The sequence below is a fragment of the Rhagoletis zephyria genome, unplaced genomic scaffold, assembly GCF_001687245.7.
Source record: "Rhagoletis zephyria isolate East Lansing unplaced genomic scaffold, Rhagoletis_zephyria_1.1 Rzeph_scaffold_07422, whole genome shotgun sequence".
Taxonomy (NCBI): domain Eukaryota; kingdom Metazoa; phylum Arthropoda; class Insecta; order Diptera; family Tephritidae; genus Rhagoletis; species Rhagoletis zephyria.
In genome coordinates, this window is record NW_016164505.1 from 7,291 (window position 1) to 26,016 (window position 18,726).

An 18,726-nucleotide genomic window follows, 5' to 3' on the forward strand; every position below is an offset into this window, starting at 1 on the left:
CACTGATAATTAGCGGTTTAATCTGAGATTATTTGAGAAGTACATATTAACGAGGGAGGAATTTCGCATGACTAATCTGTTTTTTAATTACCGATTATCTAGTGAAGCTCGAAAATGAGAATAATCTCTACATATCGTCGTTTAAAGTACAAAACCGCGTATCGTGGTTCTGCAAAACCTCGTAACTGACATTTGTGCCAGAAATGAGATTTACCCACCGGATGCTCCAAGAAAACTCGAAAAAATCTGATTAAAAAGTTGAAAATTTGCATTAACATTTATTGAATTTTCGCGAGTTTTGCGCAAAGTATTGAACTTATATTTTTATGTTTTCTGTTGTAGAATGAACCATAGTTTTATAAAAAGAATTATCGGAAAAACATTAGAATAGAAATTTGTGCATATATTGTGCAAAATTTGATGTGCCAATACTTTTTTCCAGCAGTGTACATATCTTTTTCTCTGCACGATTCATTTCGTTTGTTGGTTCGTCTATAACTACTAAACCACTGTAGTGTACTATCGCCAAAGTAAACAATATCCAATTTTTTCTATATTGCTCCGAACTGTTGAAGTAATAAACGAAACGAAATAGTAACGTACAATATACATAGTTTATTTACGTGCACTGGTGGCAACAATACTACTAACTCACAAAATTTCGAAAATACTTTATATGGAAAAAATGCAAAACATTTTCAACAAAAAAAAATCTCACAAATCAATGCGATTTTTGACTAACTCCGAACTTGCATTTTTTATATCGGAATTTAGTGGGCTACAAAAGTGCATACCACATTTATATAATTAAGTCATTTGCTCACTTCTCACAAACATTGTAACCCGGTCCGTGTCTGCCACATCTATCTGGGCGCTGCGATAGAAAGAAAACAGAGAGATTATAACGAACACTCAATTCAAGCATACTTATTTATGTGGGGTTTTTACACTCACACTGAAAATGGATTTCCCAGCATTGCCTTCAGTGGGTCAATAATATCACCTTCATAGCCGTCTAGCGATAGCAGTCTATAGTCATCACTTGCGTCAGCTACAGCAAATGAGCGGTAATGCATGAAGTGTTTAACAGACTCCCCCACCATCCGCTCACCATACTGTTGATCGTGTGTTAATATCAGCAATTCATGCGCTCCCTTACTTGCTGTTATAGCATGCAAATATTTCAAGCCGATAAAGTAGTCACTCGTGCTGTCGCCGCGCTCCCAGTTCTCATATCCATTAAGCAGTTCATATTGATCTTTTTCGTTCAAACACTTTCGATGCCTTGCATCCAAACTAGCAATCAATTTCCAACCATGTCCATAGTACTTACGCTCACAATCAACTAAGTATAACGGCATATCAGCGTTGATTTCGATTTTTTGTTTACCGTTGCAATCAAAGCGTACATTTCTGATATCATCTGAATTATGTGTTAGTTCACGCTTCCTACGTCCTATTGTACTCGTACCTTTTAATTGTGCTACGCGTTTTTCAATCTCACTCAGCACTTCTGTTGCATTCAACTGATCTCTTAGCAATTTATCGCTAAGAAATGGGTACATCGTGATTGCGTTTATGTTAAAAAAGTGTGTACACTTACAGTTTATCACTAAACTCTACCGCCTTTGCCCTGCAGCCCACACCCCAAACATCGTCGAGTGGTCTTGCCATCGCCGAATTCCTCATCAACGTAGTGCCGCCATTATTGCCGCATGTCGATAGTAAGCAAGACATTGCCGTCACCATATGTTCCAAAGACATAATTTCTATGATCCGTGGTTAGATCTGTGCTCATGAAATGCTTATGGAAAACTGTTCGGCTTAAATATTTCGACATAGCTTTATGCGAATATTTTGTATACATACATACATAAATGTAATTTAGTGAACTTGCGAGCACGTTTGTATATATACATATATGTTTGTATGTATATATGTTTGTAGGTCGGTACATCAAAATTGTTCGAAAATGATTTGTTTAATTGCACTCAAAGAGAAAAGTCGACGAGCTACATTTAATAATTGTAAGCAAGCTGAATTCACTTATTTCCCACGTTTTTGAACAACAACATAAGTAAATTCGACTCGCGTTGTTCTCTGTCACAACTATTCAAATAATTTAACCCAAACTTTTATACTTCCAATAAAAGTATTGTATAAAAGTTTTTTATGGTTTCTATAAGTTTTATGAGTCAATTTCCAAACAATGCACAACAAATAGGCTTGTAGATGCAGGTATCTTTTCTAGCCACGCGGGCATACGCTGGTACGGCCTGGGGAGGGCGCAAACAACAATATTTATTAGTTTACTGAAAATTATTTATTTATGGAATCGAAGCTTTTGAAATTTTCAAAATGTATCGAGTTATCGAAATTTCAAGGTTATATAAGATTATGTTAAGTTAACACTGCTTATCGAATTTCATCGTGTTACCAGAGAAATTGGTCGATAGCTTTTGCAAAATATGTAGCTAACGTAATCAACCGAGTAACCAAAATTTGTAGACGTATCCAAAGTGTATCGAGTTATCGATTTATATAGCGAGATATATACATTTTTGAGTTGTCCAAATCTATCAAGCCTTAGAAACAAACAGTTATGGAAATTTATTGAAATTGGTCGATTAGATCGAACTTTGTTGAGATAGGGATTTTAGTGTTTTTGAAATTCATTGAGTTATCGATAGGTATCAAATTATCGAAATTTATTGACAAATTGGAATGTAGCGGCTATATTCCAAGTCCTGGCAAAGTCCTGGCAAAGACCTTCAAAGATATAAAAAAATTAATTAACAAAGCAGGAAGCTATGTTAGAAAACCTCTACAAGGGTCTCACTGGAACAACGGTCGAATTTCGACAGTAACTGGCACCCCTAGTATAATATACACACTTTGTCAAGAGTTATGAAAAAATCAGTTTTATTTTTGTGTAAATGTGTTTAAATACATACATACGTTGTGTAAATATTACATTACATACATATGTACGTATGTTTAACAATTTGTTTACTTCTTAGATGCACTCAAATAGCTGGATCCTTTCTTTTCAAATACATTTTCCAACTCCTTATATTAACACCTTCTAACGACTTGTTCACTAATAAATCTTCTAAATTGAACATCAGCATACTACTACGTGTTTTTGAAAACTTAATTTTTTTATCATCAACTATGATCTCTGGAATATATAGAAAATTTTCCATGCCACTTGCGTCTATATAAACGAGAAGTAAGCCAAATAAACTTTTATTATAAAGTTTCGTGAATTCATTCCAACCAATGAAGAAGTCTACATCACTTGTTATACAACGTGCATCACAGGGATTTCCGACTAATAAATATTGATATGAACTGTGGGTTAAAGCTTTCGCACCACGTCCAATAAGCAATAAATTTGTCGAATATCTGTTGTCCTCACAAAACAGATCACCAATTGTTTGATCCTTGCAGGGGTAAGGTTGACCCAGGTTGAATGTTTGGGGCTCCGCTGTTCTATAGTAAAAAAAAATATTTATGTATGTAAATTTATGACCACTGAGCTCAGTACTATGTCGAATATTTGGAATTTGACAATGTATGTGTGTATATGTGGGTATAGCATACCTAATGTTATTTTCAATACGCGATAGGCTGTCATTGACAACATAAAGTGTTTCTTTGAACTCTTTTCCAAGCGTCACTGCCTTTTGCACCCTAGATAAGGAGATAAATGAAACAAATATGAGATTAGTAGCATTCTTTGAAAACAATCTGGAAAATCCTTTGATATATCAATATTGCTCACTTATCAAAGTCGGCTTCTAATTCGTGGCAAGTCTGCGTATGGAAATGAAAATATGAATTTTACTTTTATAAAGAATTCCATTGAGTTTCAATTACATATGTATGTATGTATGTAAAAATTTCGCTTGCATACCTTTTGATTACCGATATCATAAAAGTCCTTCGCTGATAAAAAATACGTTAGCATTGTAAATGCTCGCTCCAATGAGTTGACTTGTTGCATTTTGCTTACATAAACATAAATGCAAGATACATAAAATGCAAGCGATGTGGACCACTTGCCGTTTCTTGTTTGACTTGTGTATGCATGTGGAATAGTAACTGTAAACATACATACATACATATGTACTTCCAAGCAAAATAATTTGTTTTATAGCTATCAGCGCCGTGCGAAATTAAATAAAAAAATAGAATGTGAATTAATCTTACTAATCTATTCGAGGAAACTCGATTATGATTGACATAAATGCTTCAAAATTACAACATATATATGTATGTATTAGGGATGTTTCGAATGTCATATTTTTAATTTTCGCGAATGCGAATGTGAATTTTCGGAATGCGAATGTGAATTTTAGGAATAACATTAAAAAATCTATAATCAACTAGAGACATCGTTTTTATTACTTAAAGTGTGTGCGAGTGCTTAACCTATACATCGTTTTAATCTTGTAGCCAAAGTTCAAAAGGGGCATATCATATTTCAAAAAAGTAACTTTGATGCCTTTTTTCCCATGAGGCGATTTCTTAGAGGCTCGTATATAACGCCGGCTGCGCTAAACAATTGCTCANAAAATAATTTAATCTATAAACATTTTTTTAACACATTAAATATCTATATCTATATCAATACTATCATCGCTAAGCGATTCTTCGTCGTTACAATTTTGTTCATTTCTCATTAACCTGACGATATCATCTGTAATTTCAAAATCATGACAACATTTCTGTACATTTTTTAAGCCATATCTTACAGTTAATAAAGCGTTTAACATTGCAAAATTCATTTTATTTCTGTGCTTATTTTTAACGAAATTTATAATAGAAAACGTCCTTTCAACTTCTGCGTTACTTAAAGGTAAAAGAAGCAACCGATAAACAAACTTTTTCCACCACTTAAGCTAGCGACACAATGAACAGTTTGTTTGCCTTAAAGGAAACCCGTTCGCTTTATGAGCGAAGAGTTAAATTCATGAAAATCATATACAAAATTTTAATGTCAATGATGAATAAATTTTGAAAAGGGCTAAAAAAAGGGCTAGGGGCAATTTCAAATTTTTTTGTGGCCAAAAAAAGAATTTGGTAGCCAAATTTAGCCACCAAAGGGCTAAAACGGCAACAGTGCTTGGGACGCTGGCGGGTGAGGCCAGTGATCGGACTTCTACCACTTTGATCCACAAGATCTGAAATCTACCCCATATTCGCGTTTTTGAGTAGTTTTATTTTTGCTGGACATAATTTTCTTAATTTTAAGAGCAAAAATTGTCCAACACTAAACACTATGGGCTAGTTTCTCCAACTCAACTTAACTTAGTTTAACCACTTTTGGGACTTAAGTCAAAAGTTAGCCTACGTTTTACACAGCTTATTCATGACTAAGTCAAGAAAATTGGCTTAACTGAGTTAAGTTGAGTTGGAGAAACCAGCCCTATATGGTAACAAGAATGATATAATGCAAGATTTCGCATTCCCGGCGACGATGAAATTTCTCAAGTAAAAATAAACAAAGCCGAATGGGAGGATAAAATAAAATGTAAAATACGGTTACGCNCTAAGTCAAGAAAATTGGCTTAACTGAGTTAAGTTGAGTTGGAGAAACCAGCCCTATATGGTAACAAGAATGATATAATGCAAGATTTCGCATTCCCGGCGACGATGAAATTTCTCAAGTAAAAATAAACAAAGCCGAATGGGAGGATAAAATAAAATGTAAAATACGGTTACGCGGTTTTATTGTGTTAAATTGCAAAATATATGATTTGTAAAAAGAATTAATAGCAAAAATGTAAAAAAACAGCGATTTTTGTGAAAGTTTTGCAAATTTAAGTGCATGTAAGGTTTCTGAGGCGTTGTTTGCTTTTACTCGAGAATTGTCAAAATCGGCAAATCCCAATTAGCTGTTTCTGGAACGTGCCACATTTGTTCGCTACTTCATGATGTGATAAAAAGAAAAGCTGGCAGCACTCCGCAAGGTTGCTGAAATCTGTTAAAATATGTTCGAAAAGTATCTTAATATGGAAGGAACTACTTTACACTGTCAAAGAAAAAAATTTCCAAAAACTCAACGCAATTTTTAGCAACTTCAATCTTGCAATTTCTTATACTTAAATTAAATTTTTTTCGATTCTAATTAAAAAGTTTGCCATTTGGATGAAACCTTGAAGAATTTTTTTAATTTGTGTACAAAGTTTGATCCAAAACCTGAGATCTACCACATCTTTTTGAAAGAGTGAACTCTAATATTGTTGTTGTAAATAAATGGTACATAATAAAAACTAGTTTAAATTAATTAAGATTCGTCAAAAATTAAAAAAATTGCAAAAGTAAAAGTTTAACTTTATAAAACAATTGCACAAAAATTTAAAATTTTTCACAGAATTTTTAGCCCATTAAATTTTAGCGCAAGCCGCAAGTGGCCAATATTTGCATTTTTTGGCATTTCGAACACACGTTAAGTAGATGGAAGGAAATGCTAAAGTTTCAAACTTTGTGCAATAATAAAAAATTAAAAAAATCCACAGTATTTTAGTAAAATTTCAGCGCCACCAAGCGAAGCAATTTCTCATACAAACCGTATTCTTATGACTGCAAATAAAACCAAAAAAAGAAGAATAAGCCAAATCGGCCAGGCCATATATATGTATGTATGTACATTAGAATGCCTCAGCAAAAAAGTTGCATTTTTTCCTCCGGGATTATAAAATTTGTTACATTTTAAGACTTCCGCAAAACATTTCGAGAGAATATTATTGGGTTTACGTGAGCTGGACTAATTTCATTATTTTGATTTTATTGACACATTTTGTTTGTTGTTGAGACATTTTAAAATCGACCCAGCTGACGTAGATCTTAATGTACATCTTTCGAAACTTTTTTTATTCACACGAAGATTATACATTAGGGCGGGTCGAAAATCTAATTTTTCTCAAATCCCTTGGTAATAGTGAAAATATATTGTATCATGAAGTCCTGCAAAATATTAGTCTTTTATTTCAATTGTAAGAGTCCGCGCATCGACCACATTGTACATTAGGGCGGGTCGAAAATCTAGTTTTTCTCAAATCCCTTGGTAATAGTGAAAATATATTGTATCATGAAGTCCTGCAAAATATTAGTCTTTTATTTCAATTGTAAGAGTCCGCGCATCGACCACAAAGTGACCCACATCACACTAGTCGAATAAGACCAATTCTTGTAAAAAATTCTGGATTCAGCAAAAAGGGTTGGCGCATATTATTAGATAATGAACCCGTTAACGCAAAAGATAAAGTTAAATATCATTTCTCCCAGCCCTTTAGCTTATCGTTAATCTCAAAGTTATCTGTTTGCAATTAAATTTTAATTGTTCTCTTGATAATTGCACTGGCCTATTGTCAAACGATGTAAAGTATTAATATTACTAGCGTGCATTTAGGTCGCTGGTTCCAAACATTCTAATATTTTTTTAATATTAGCTATAGTTTGCGAATTTTCTCAAATTTAGGAACAATTTCGGTAGCTCTAATAGAAAAGCCATTATTTTCACTCATCATGGAAAAATTTTGTTTATGCAAATGAGTATGGAAACACTGAACAGGCACAACTTCTAGAAACACTAATTAGTTTACTTATGTTTATGCATACAATATAAAAATTGCAAATATAGGTAAATGACAGGAAATTTTGTTTAACATTTTTTTTTATTTTCAAATAACGATTTTCATCATATTATTATCATAAATCAGTAACAGTAAGTCTCGCCTTCAATTTGGTAATTAGTAGGTATTTTAAAGATGCCTAATTCAAAAATATTTTTAACAGGGTTGCCACCCTATTTTTATTTATATTTATTTAATTATTTGTTTAGAAAAAAGGTTAAATATTACTATTCATGAGAACCAAGAGAAAGTTCTTAAATAACGCTTTCCCTATATACAAAATAGTATTCTTAGGATAGTAGTGTAAGGTTGCCATTTATTTTCGATTCTACACAATTTATATATAATATAAAATATTTTCGATTGGAGTTGCCACGCCTCTATGTAATACAAAATTTTTTTTTTTTAATTTCAATCAGTATTTTTTTTATGTATACACAGTACATATATTCTCAAGATTTTTACTATTTATTCCAGCGTATTTCGGAATAGGGTTGCCACCTATATCTTGGAGTAAGAAATTTACTTAACAGATATGGAAATCCAATTTTTTTTTATTTCAAAAATATTTTTTAAAGCTATTTAAATGACCAGCTTTACAAAGTTATACACTCCGGGCTAAGTACGGTCAACCTGGTACTAAGAAGATTATACATGTATGTAACATTAAAGTGGTCGAAAAGTGTATGTGAAAGAATAAGGATTTTTAATATATATAGTGATTTTCAAGAAATCTACAGTATTTCTACGAAAAGTTGCTTTTCCCCATATAAAATACATGGAAAAATTTGAGCGCTGTGAGCACTCCCTAAATATTTTTTGATTTTGAATAAGAAATATGGGTATATTTTTCGGTTCAGAACAATCTCTGTGGTGGCGGCATTAAAATTCCGGTATTATTGTTTTTTGGACCACTCTAATGTAACATGCATACATTTGTATGAATAAATTTAGTCAGTAAGTGTCGTTAAATAGGAGTACGTAAATATGCTAGTACTATATTTTTGTGGCTTTTCGCCTTATGTTGTTTTCTTCAGTTGTGGCACCACATCTAATGTGGTCCTTCTCAAATATACTGTTACTGTAAAATAAGCCGATTTTAAAGCCAACATCGAATTCACGGCATTCTCATGCCTTGACACGGGTTCAAATATACGAAATCCATTGGTTTTATGCTGACCCAGCATTTTTACCATATTATCAGCACCAAATGCAACAGCTTCAAAATGATCATACAAATTTTGCTCGCCACTTTTCTGAAAAACGAACAGCAACTCGCACAGATAACTTTCAGTTATGGCACGTAATTTTTCAAAACCAATAAAATACTCCCCTTGTGGGTCACCAACACTATTTTCAATTGTTTGCGTTGTGGTATTGTACAACAATTTGCTCTCAACATCGCGTTGAGCGATCAATAACCAATTGTCACCGTATTCATTGCTTACGCATCGCACCGGGAAGGCAGTAGGCAAATTGGGCAGCTTTATAATGACTTCTCCGACTTGTTGATTGTCACAACTGAAAGCGTAGTTACCGCTGAATTTTTTAATTATTTAGTCATAAGAATATGTTAAATTTTTTATAATAAAAATATATGTTTCCAGTTCTCAAAAGATACATACCCAAAGTACTTTGCGTTTGTTTTTAGATCATCCTTAATGTTTTTTATTCTACGATTTATTGCCAACTGATTGTCCAGCACTGCGCTTAAGCTATATTCAAAGTGGTAATATTACAAAGTGCTAAATTTTTTTATACTTATTTTATATTATATGTACATACACGCTGCTTAGATTGCTCATTTCCGGTATATTGCAAGTTTGCTCAACTACCTATTGAAAAATTAAAAGTTGAGAAATGAACCAGCCGTTTAGGGGTAGGTTTTAAATGCATCAGCTTTTTACAGGGCATATAAACTTTAAAACCGACTTGAGAAAAGGGTCCTTAGTCATTTATTCGCTTTAAATTTCATAATAGTCTACACATGTGTATGTATGTAAGTATGTAAGTATGTATACGCACATCAACAACGCCAGTGCGCATAAATGGATTTATATCTACATCTTGTGAGTTTATTTGTAGATAATTTTCAGGTGATGTTAATAAAACGCTCATTGCCATTAGGAATTTATCAATTGCTATTTGTTGCATTTTGAACAAAATTAAAGAAACCTGCACAGACGAAAACCAAGTAGAAAACTAAGCATTTGATTTATACTCGTCAAATGCACCAAACTGACTGACTCGTATATGTATGTAGATAATGCAAGCGCTTCTCGCGCTAAAGATAACATTAAACCGTTTAATCGCTGCTGAGAAATATTGTTAATCTATGTATATATATATATAAATATGTATGTAAATATATATTTTCAATTTCAACACGTGGGATCATTCCCGGAAGATTAATCGCGTTCAAAAATTTCATTAGAAAATTAAGTGCTTCATCTGGTTCCACAACAGTCTTTATCGACGTATAGCATTATTTCCTCACTTTGCAAAGCATTATTGAGTTGATAAACATCGTTCACTGAGCCAATTGTGATTCCAATAATCAATTTGAATATTAAGAAGCATTCTTTCGATCAGCTCTCCTTTCGATGTTACTAAGTAACAAAAGTTATGAGGCAATGAAATTCGTCCTGATCTCTAATCGACTCCCAATAGCCAGTAATTGTCGCGAGAATACCTCGGCTGATAGATCGTTCTATAACTGGACACACATATTCGTAGTCAACTGTCAATTCGTCAATTTGTAGTCAAAATTGTCTTTTAAATATCGAGCCCTAACCTTTCCTTTTGATTCAGAAATATTCCTAGAGCATTTAGATGTATTTCTGCATCAAAAATAAAATTTTGAAAAAAATTGTCGCTTACGTCTTTTGGCGGTTAGGGTTCGATATGTTTCTAATATTCCACCCGCGTTTGCGACTGAATATTAAATTGCGTATGTACGTTAAAACATAGATCCCAGTATTACTTATGCATATGTGTACATACTGGGCATATCCATAGTCAAAATAAAGTCTATGCTGTGCTCTCCTTTATATTGCTCCGTATGTAAAGATGTATGTATTTTTTTTACTCTGCGCTTTTCGCTGAAGTGTAATCCTTTTTTCACATTTTCGTTGATTTTTTTTGTGTGCGTGCGTTTTTCTCATTTTGGTTTTAGCAGCAGGCAGACATTATACGAGTAGTTTAATATCACTTAAGTCATTGTTGGCGCTTAGTGTTGTTTTTGCCACACTTTTCAAAATGAAATCTTCAGTCGGCGCCATTCTTGTCGACACCTGCTTGTCGAACAAGTGAACAACGGCGCCGGTACTAGCACTGCATTAAATTATGTAAATATATTAATATACCTGCATGAGTTTAATATCAACTTTATAACAAGCTGTGTGTACACTGGCGGTCAAAAGTGGATGAATGGTGCTTTTTTAATGTTTTTCAAGTATTTTTTTATTAAAAGTTGGTTCATGATTTAAACAAGCCCATTAAAATCAAGCTTCAAGTTATATACAGAATTTAGAAAAATCACAAAATTTTCATCAAAATTTGCAATTTTTAAATCTGAATTAAAAAAATAATCTTTGGTACGCAGTTACCAAGCTTATGAAATTTTAGCAAAATAAGTGCAAGTTTTGAACGGCTAAGTATCGCACTGTTTTTTTATTTTTTTTTGCTGCGGCTTTTTTCATATAACAATTTCAATTTATAACAACTGGCGTTGATTTTTCTGTAATTTTTTCGCAAATGGTCTTGCGGTTTCCGATTTCTGTAGTAAAAACATGTGTTTCCAATTTAAGCAAATAGTTTCCAGGTCAGTTTAACCCACTTCCGTTCGAAATCGGAACTCGGTAATACCACCAAAAGGTAAAGCATCCCCGATTCGGCAGGTCACTTCTTTGCGTTATTAAATAAAAAAATGGGCGGGTGGTCTAAGGCACCCTGTATAGTTAGGAACTTGCTAAATTTCCCAGCCGGAAAGTAGCTCCCCACGACACCGATCTAAAAAACCCATAGACGAACGTATTTAGATTGGTGCTCTTCGCATTACACTGTGGCAGCGATATTTCGACCACTAAATTTCAAAAATTTAATGACAAGTTTTTATAAAGAAATATTTTAGTAAACCCAATCCATAATTTCTTTTCCTAAAAAGTAGTTAGTATGTTGCAGTACTCCAGGATTTAGTCAGAAATGAACTATATTTTTATAAACAATTATCGAAAATAAATTACATAGAATTAAAAACTTTGCATATGCATAATGCGAAAAGTGCACTGTGCCAATAATTTTTTTCCTCACGTTTTTGAGGACAGTATTATAAGTGCCCAGAGGTACTTAAGTTTATTTGATTTGAGTGAAGCCTCTTCTTAAACATATTATTTTGCATACAAATATTTCGCTTTAATGAATTAATTAGCTCAGTTTTAGGATATGGTTGTTCCTACAATATTTCTTTTATAAATACGAGTATGTATGTAGCTCCAGAGATTTGCAAACATACTTTTCAAAAGCTTATACTCAAAGCAGAGTTCATGAAAATACAAGTAAGTTTATATGAGAGTCAAGGTAATTTATTGTTGACAATTTTTCACATTATATGAACATTAGGGAGCATAATTCTCCATACAAAAAATCGGCAAAAAAAAAATATTATAGTTTAAGACTTCCGCAAAAATATTTCGGAAAAAGACCAAGCTTTTTTTTAATTCACTTAGTTAAAAAAAAAAAACCAAAACCTCACTTCAGACGATAGAATAGTTTAAGATTAACAGGTCTGCATAAACATATTTAAAAATGGTATCAACCGTATCAAAATAATGCTATTTTTAAAGGTATTTTCAAAATGGTATAGCTCACGTAAATCTTGATATTTTTTGGAAATATTTTGGTAGTAGGCTTAGAATATAATAGGTTCTATAATTCTGGTGGAAAGATCGCACATGCATATAAGTATGTATGCAAAAATATGTCTGCTCACATTACGTAGTAGTTCGCAATGCCTCTGTAAGAAATGCATGTACAGTATACATACCTCTGTACATGTCTGCACCTGCATATTCTTTCGATGATGTGCACACGTAAACTTATATGTAATTTCGACTGTTCACTTTAGTCTACTCCCTAAATAAGAATATCCCCTTGTAAAAAAGGAAAGAGTAAAGAAGAACTTAAGCCTTCCCGCGCCAATACAAACACCATTTTACGGCTGAGAACCGTGAAAACCATTCCAATAACAAAAGCTGACCTTACAACTACAACAAACACAAGGAGTCACCAGCAAACAACACCGTCATTCACAGTCTGGAGCTCAACGCCGGTAATTTATAGCCATTCCCTTAGCGTTCATACGCCTGATTTATTGCTGTTATTGAAAAATTTTCTAGTAATTTTATTTCAGCTCTCACTTGCTAGTATTATTTCTTTTTTTTTTTTTTTTGTTCGCATTTTATGTTAGGACACCGGTACCACTCCAGTATGTGTGTGTGCTGCAAGTGGCAGTCAGCGATGTCAATGGGGATGACAGTGTCGGCATCTATGACGGTGACGGCATGTATTTAATATTAAAATGCATTTGACCCGTGACACTGGTCGGTGATGCATATAGTATATATACATATATGTATGTATGTATTTACAGTAGAATCTGTTTATAACGTCTCCGCATATAACGACCGACCGCTTTAAGTGACGTAATTTGTCAATAAATTGTCCGGTTGGAGCGACGAAAGTCCTAAAAATTCTCAGAAAATTAGAAGCTTCGCACAAGTGATTACTCATGAGCAGGGAACGGATTTTTAGGACCTAAAAACCTATAAAAAAAGGCAAAATAAAGTAACGAAATAGGCTGGAAAAGGCAAAATAAAATTGCGAAAAAGGCAGGAAAAGGCATTAGGTATTACAAAAAAGGCAAAACAAAATAGCGAAAAAGGCAGGAAAAGGCAAAAATAAGGTATTGCAAAAAAAGCAAAATAAGGCGCTAAAAAAAGACAGAAAATACGAAGAACAATCAAAAAATATATTTATTTTAGAAAAGCTTATATTACAAGTAAAAAGAGAAAAAACAAGAACTAGTTCATTATATGAAAAATTTGTACTCTGAATCTTTGACTATTTTATCCTTTCGAGTTTCTAACTCATAAAACTTTAATCTGTATAGTTGTAGTAACATTGAACCACAAGATGCATTTTGAAGTTTTCTGGCAGCATTTTCATTCGATTTTCGCGAAGAAAAGCCTTGAATGTACTAAATGTGTGATCGACGTAAGTTGATACAAGTGGAGCCCAATTTAAATATGGAACGTTTGAAACGTTCATATTGTCAGAAATAAGGGCGCTTTCCTCGCCCTTTACAATTTTATCCACACCCCTTATTGTCTTCAAGCCTACGTTAGCTGAGAAAACGGAATTTTTTCAACAACAATTGGGCAAGAGGTCCCTGTGCTTCTATAAGATTAAAGATTAAAGATTAAATAATTTTTGAATCTTAAAAAAAAAATTGTAAATGCTATAATCACTTTTTAAAAGGTAGAAATGGTAAAAAAAGGCAAATATCTTAAAAAAGGCAAAAAAAAGGCAAATATCTTAAAAAAGGCAAAAAAAGGCAACTTCAAATGTGTATATATGGAATCAGGGAAATCTAAATCGTGGACATTCTTAATCGAATATACTCTATCTCCATAGCAGAAAAAAAGGCAATTTCCATAAAATCCGTTCCCTGCTTATGAGTAACTACGAGCGCAAAAATGTTATACAGCAGAATTATAATATTTAAAAAAATCAAAATTTCAGTTGTGTTTATACGACACCCGGTTAGTATACGTATATTCATCGGTATAATCGGATTCTACTGTACTGTGCCACTGTGTTGAGTTTAAGCGAGAGTAATAGTCGGCTTTTAGTGACAATATAGACATAGATGAAGGATATAAATTTGTAACAGTATATTTTGGTTTATTACGGAGGGAAGTTAAGTCAAATTTAGAGGGCATTATTTCCTAAAAAAAATATTAACCCTTAGACTCCTCCCAATACGAATCTTTTGATCTTAATATGCAAAATTTAATAAAACACAGTACTTCGAGTGTTAAAATCTTCTTCCAAAACATTGGCACAGAATATATTGTTTAGGCGAAACCATCTCGAAAAGAGCGAGAAATTCATTCCACGGTGTGAACGACAACACTCAAGGACGAAGTCTCGCTCCCACCCCAAATCCAACACCGAAATAACAGTCTCTAATTGTGCGGTGTGTATTCCTAGACTTACATAACTCTTGGTGCATCTTATTCCTGCGACCGCTTCTCAAGATCTCGTCCACGACAGCTCTCGGATTTGAATAACTTTCAGGCCAACTCCTGGGTAGACTAAAGCTTTTGTAATCGATAGCAGCCTTGTATAGCCATTAACCATTCAACGTCTGTGCAATGTGGAGTTTGATCTAGGTTGTTCTGCCCCACTTCCTTCCATTTGTGCCAAGCGAGAAGTCCTACTTCTTTATTTATTACTTTTGTTTATGACGCCTATGACTGTTCGATCTGTTGCTATCTTAGCTTTCTGACCTGCGACTTACCATACGATTCGATCACGACTGTGATCCACTGTATCTGAACATAGAACCAAACTAGTAATAAAGCTAGTACGAGTGTTCTATTTCAGGAAATTAAAAGAATTACATTGTGAATTATTTGTTGTTATTTACTATAAAAATCTGGCTAAGCCTTCTATCTATGTAAAGGCACTCACAGATACGGAGACATATTAGAGCCAAAAGGACAAAAGGATGCACGCCAACGCTTTGCTGACATACTTGTCACTGCACATTACAGGCCATCGCGCAATAGCCAAATCAGGAAATGTAAGAGCGCATATTATACCTTTATATATAGTACATATACATTAAGCTAACAGTTCATATATGTATATGTTTGTGTTTTTGAGTGCCATATGCTTTTTTATTTATATTTTGTATTCAGTCATTCACTCATTTGCTCCTTGTCACTTAAAAAAATACTTCAGCAACATATGTATGTAATTATTTGTGTGCATACATGAACGTAGTATGTACATAAGGGTGGTCCAAAACAAATATTGTCGGAATTTTAATGCTCTCACCGCTTAGGATTGTTCTATATCGAAAAATAAATATCGCTCAAAGCGCTCAAAGTTTTCCAGGCATTTTATATGGAAAAAAAAAACTTTTCGTAGAAAATCTATTAAAATAGTTTTGACCGGCTCTATTCAGACCACTGTGCGGCGTGAGGCACCTCTGAATATTTTTTGATCAGAAAACAAAAAACGATATAGTTTCGATACAGAACAGTCCTAGGGGGTTAGAGTATTAAAATTCCAAATTTACTTTCTTTGGACGACCCTAATGTAGATACATATGATTTAAACAAATTGCTTAACCTGTAAGCGTGCAACATTATGAACTACGATCGACATTTCAGCTACAGCTGAGCAGCCCTTTAGCTACTGCTGCTGCTGCTGCTGCAGAGCTCACTTTTTTTAACCTACGCTTGGCTGTTGTCCCGTTGTCCCCATTGTTCATGGCGCGATGACACTGACACCGGAAATGAACACATTTTCCGGCTTCCCTCTAAAGGCGGCGACGAGAACGATGAGGACAATGACGACGACGAGGATGACAACGTCGCGCTTACGTCCACACTTGGGAGCTTCATGCAGCTGAGAAGTACATACATAAATAAATAAAAACCAACAATGAAGAATAAAAAACTAGCAAAAAAAGAGTGCACTGCATTGAAATTAAAAGAAACGAGCACAATGGATAATGTGGCACCAAAACCAATGTGTCAGAAAAAATATAAGTATGTACGTTTATAAAAATATAAAAATTGCATGCAAGTTAAAAAAAAAAAACTAAATACATATATGTATAAATACTTTTTAAATAAAAGCTTAAATTTATGTATTTATATCATACGTTTGTAATTGTTTACGGCTTCATTTAAAAATTTAGTTCAAGTGTTCAGTAAAAAATAAATTGTTTATGCAATTTTAAGCAACTCCCATCTACCCGTACTAAGAATGGTACGCATTTAATATTTATTATGGAAGTTATGTAAACATGTATTTTGCGGAAGCCTTCGCTAGCAATTAATATTTTATGGCGTATATTTGTTAAACGCCTGTGTTTGTTCACTGTTGTTTAAGCTTTTGCATTCATTTAATATAACTTCACTCGTAAAGTTTTACAAATATTATGACTGCAAACAATGGAACTACCACAAAAAATTGATATACATTTCTTAGGCGCGACTACTAAGAACAAGCGCCTAAATGCATGCTATGTACTGCTGCATGTGCAGAAATTTTCTTCATTAAATTGCTGAAATTTTTACACATGCACTTCTCAACTGTCATCTAATAAAGTTTTCTTAAGTTTTATTTTGATGGCACTAGTCTGATGCATCCTCCGGATAATGCTTCCGGAGCAGTGTGCGGACTTTACCACTTTATTGGTAGATTTCTATCCACTTTTTTCTATATTTTAATTTCAACCAAAGACTTAAAATCTACAAATGTTTTCCGAAAAGTGAGAAAAGATATTTAAATAAACGCGGTGCATACATATTTTGTCATGGAATACACCTAGAATAAAAGTGAAAAGTTAACTCTGATCATAACCAATTAAAAAGTCTCTATCAGCCTGAAATTAATTTTTTTTTGCAAATTGCAATACGTTCATTTGGGGTCTCTTTCAGCGTTGCCAATTTTGGTACTTCCGTTCCAAAACCGGTACTTTGAAAATAATTTGGTACGTCACACAGTGCCTCCCTTCCATATAAAATGTAGGCAAAAATAGGATTGTGAACGGATTTGTACGAAAATTTATTTTTTTTAATAAACTAAAGAGCGCTGAATTAAATAATGCATTTTTGATAGCTTTCGTACTTCCACTGTAAATGCAGTTTGAAGTTGAAAATTTGGGTTCTTGCAGCATTAAGATAGGTATGTACATTATAGTTCGCTCTATTTTAAAAAGAGAGATGTCAAATAACAGGCTTGGCCTGTAGATGTGCAATAAAGCTTTATTTTTTTGAAACGGGTTGCCACCTGTTACAAATTTTATTAAAATTATTTAATAAATTAAATGAATAAGATATTACAACATGGGTATCAATTGAAATGGTTTTGAAAACGCTTTACTTCTAAACGATACGAAGAAATGTTGTCATTTGTTTAAAAAATCAAATTCAGTTTAATTAAGGGAACAAGGTAACTGAAATATGTATATCAATATGTATATCAGACACAAGAAAAAATTGGACATATTTACCAAGAAATAAGTGACGAGTAAAAACATTCCTCGGTTAATTTGAGAGTCCAGTAATTTAAAAGGAATGTAGTCAGAACAAACACTGATTGACAATGTATGTATTTGTTATAAAATAACAAATACAATGTCGTAAACCTTTGGTTTGACGCAATTATTATTTTAGTTTAACTACATTTAAGTTTACACGCAGGTGGCAACCCTGTTCAAAATATTTATAAGCTGTAACCTTCTTAAACTTCTGACTCTCATATGGTGATACCTATGTATTTCAATTACCTAATTCCCTTAATTTAAATGGAATTATATTTTTTTAAGGTGGCAGCCCTGCTGCATGTAGTTAAGAAATAAACACTTTTCACACCCATTTCGATTGATACCAATATTTTAATAATTCATTTAACTTATTAAATAATTTGAATTAAATTTTTTAACAGGTGGCAACTCTAAAAAAGGTAAACCTTTATTTTACCACCACATCTCCTCAGAAGACTTCTTTTTTTTCTAGACTTCAGCAGGGATCGAACCCGCGTCATCGATGTGCGAACTCAGAAGCGTTAACCACTGACTACATACATATGTACACCCCGTAAGCTTTTGTCGCTAATCCATTTTCTTATTCACCCTACTACTATCAATTGCTGCTGATTCGCCGCTATTTAAGCTTGACAGCGTGGTTGTTATTGTTGATTCCATACATGAAATAGATTCATTGCATAGTTTTTAGGGCAGGCTCATCGCTGGAAAACCATCATATAGAGTAAGGGGTTT

General features: G+C 33.4%; 2 protein-coding genes across 2 annotated transcripts; both read right to left on the reverse strand.

The window, feature by feature from the left end:
• Positions 1-598: 598 nt before the first annotated feature.
• Positions 599-1,800, reverse strand: LOC108374166 (uncharacterized). Its single transcript, XM_017630134.1, has 3 exons — positions 1,604-1,800; positions 955-1,548; positions 599-874 (listed from the first exon to the last, which is right to left on the reverse strand). The coding sequence occupies exons 1-3, from the start codon at positions 1,762-1,764 to the stop codon at positions 808-810; spliced, it is 822 nt and encodes a 273-aa protein (XP_017485623.1). The 5' UTR covers positions 1,765-1,800; the 3' UTR covers positions 599-807.
• Positions 1,801-2,894: 1,094 nt separating this feature from the next.
• Positions 2,895-4,066, reverse strand: LOC108374167 (uncharacterized). The gene is made up of 4 exons (XM_017630135.1): positions 3,920-4,066; positions 3,788-3,819; positions 3,607-3,696; positions 2,895-3,495 (listed from the first exon to the last, which is right to left on the reverse strand). The coding sequence occupies exons 1-4, from the start codon at positions 4,007-4,009 to the stop codon at positions 3,027-3,029; spliced, it is 681 nt and encodes a 226-aa protein (XP_017485624.1). The 5' UTR covers positions 4,010-4,066; the 3' UTR covers positions 2,895-3,026.
• Positions 4,067-18,726: the final 14,660 nt, after the last annotated feature.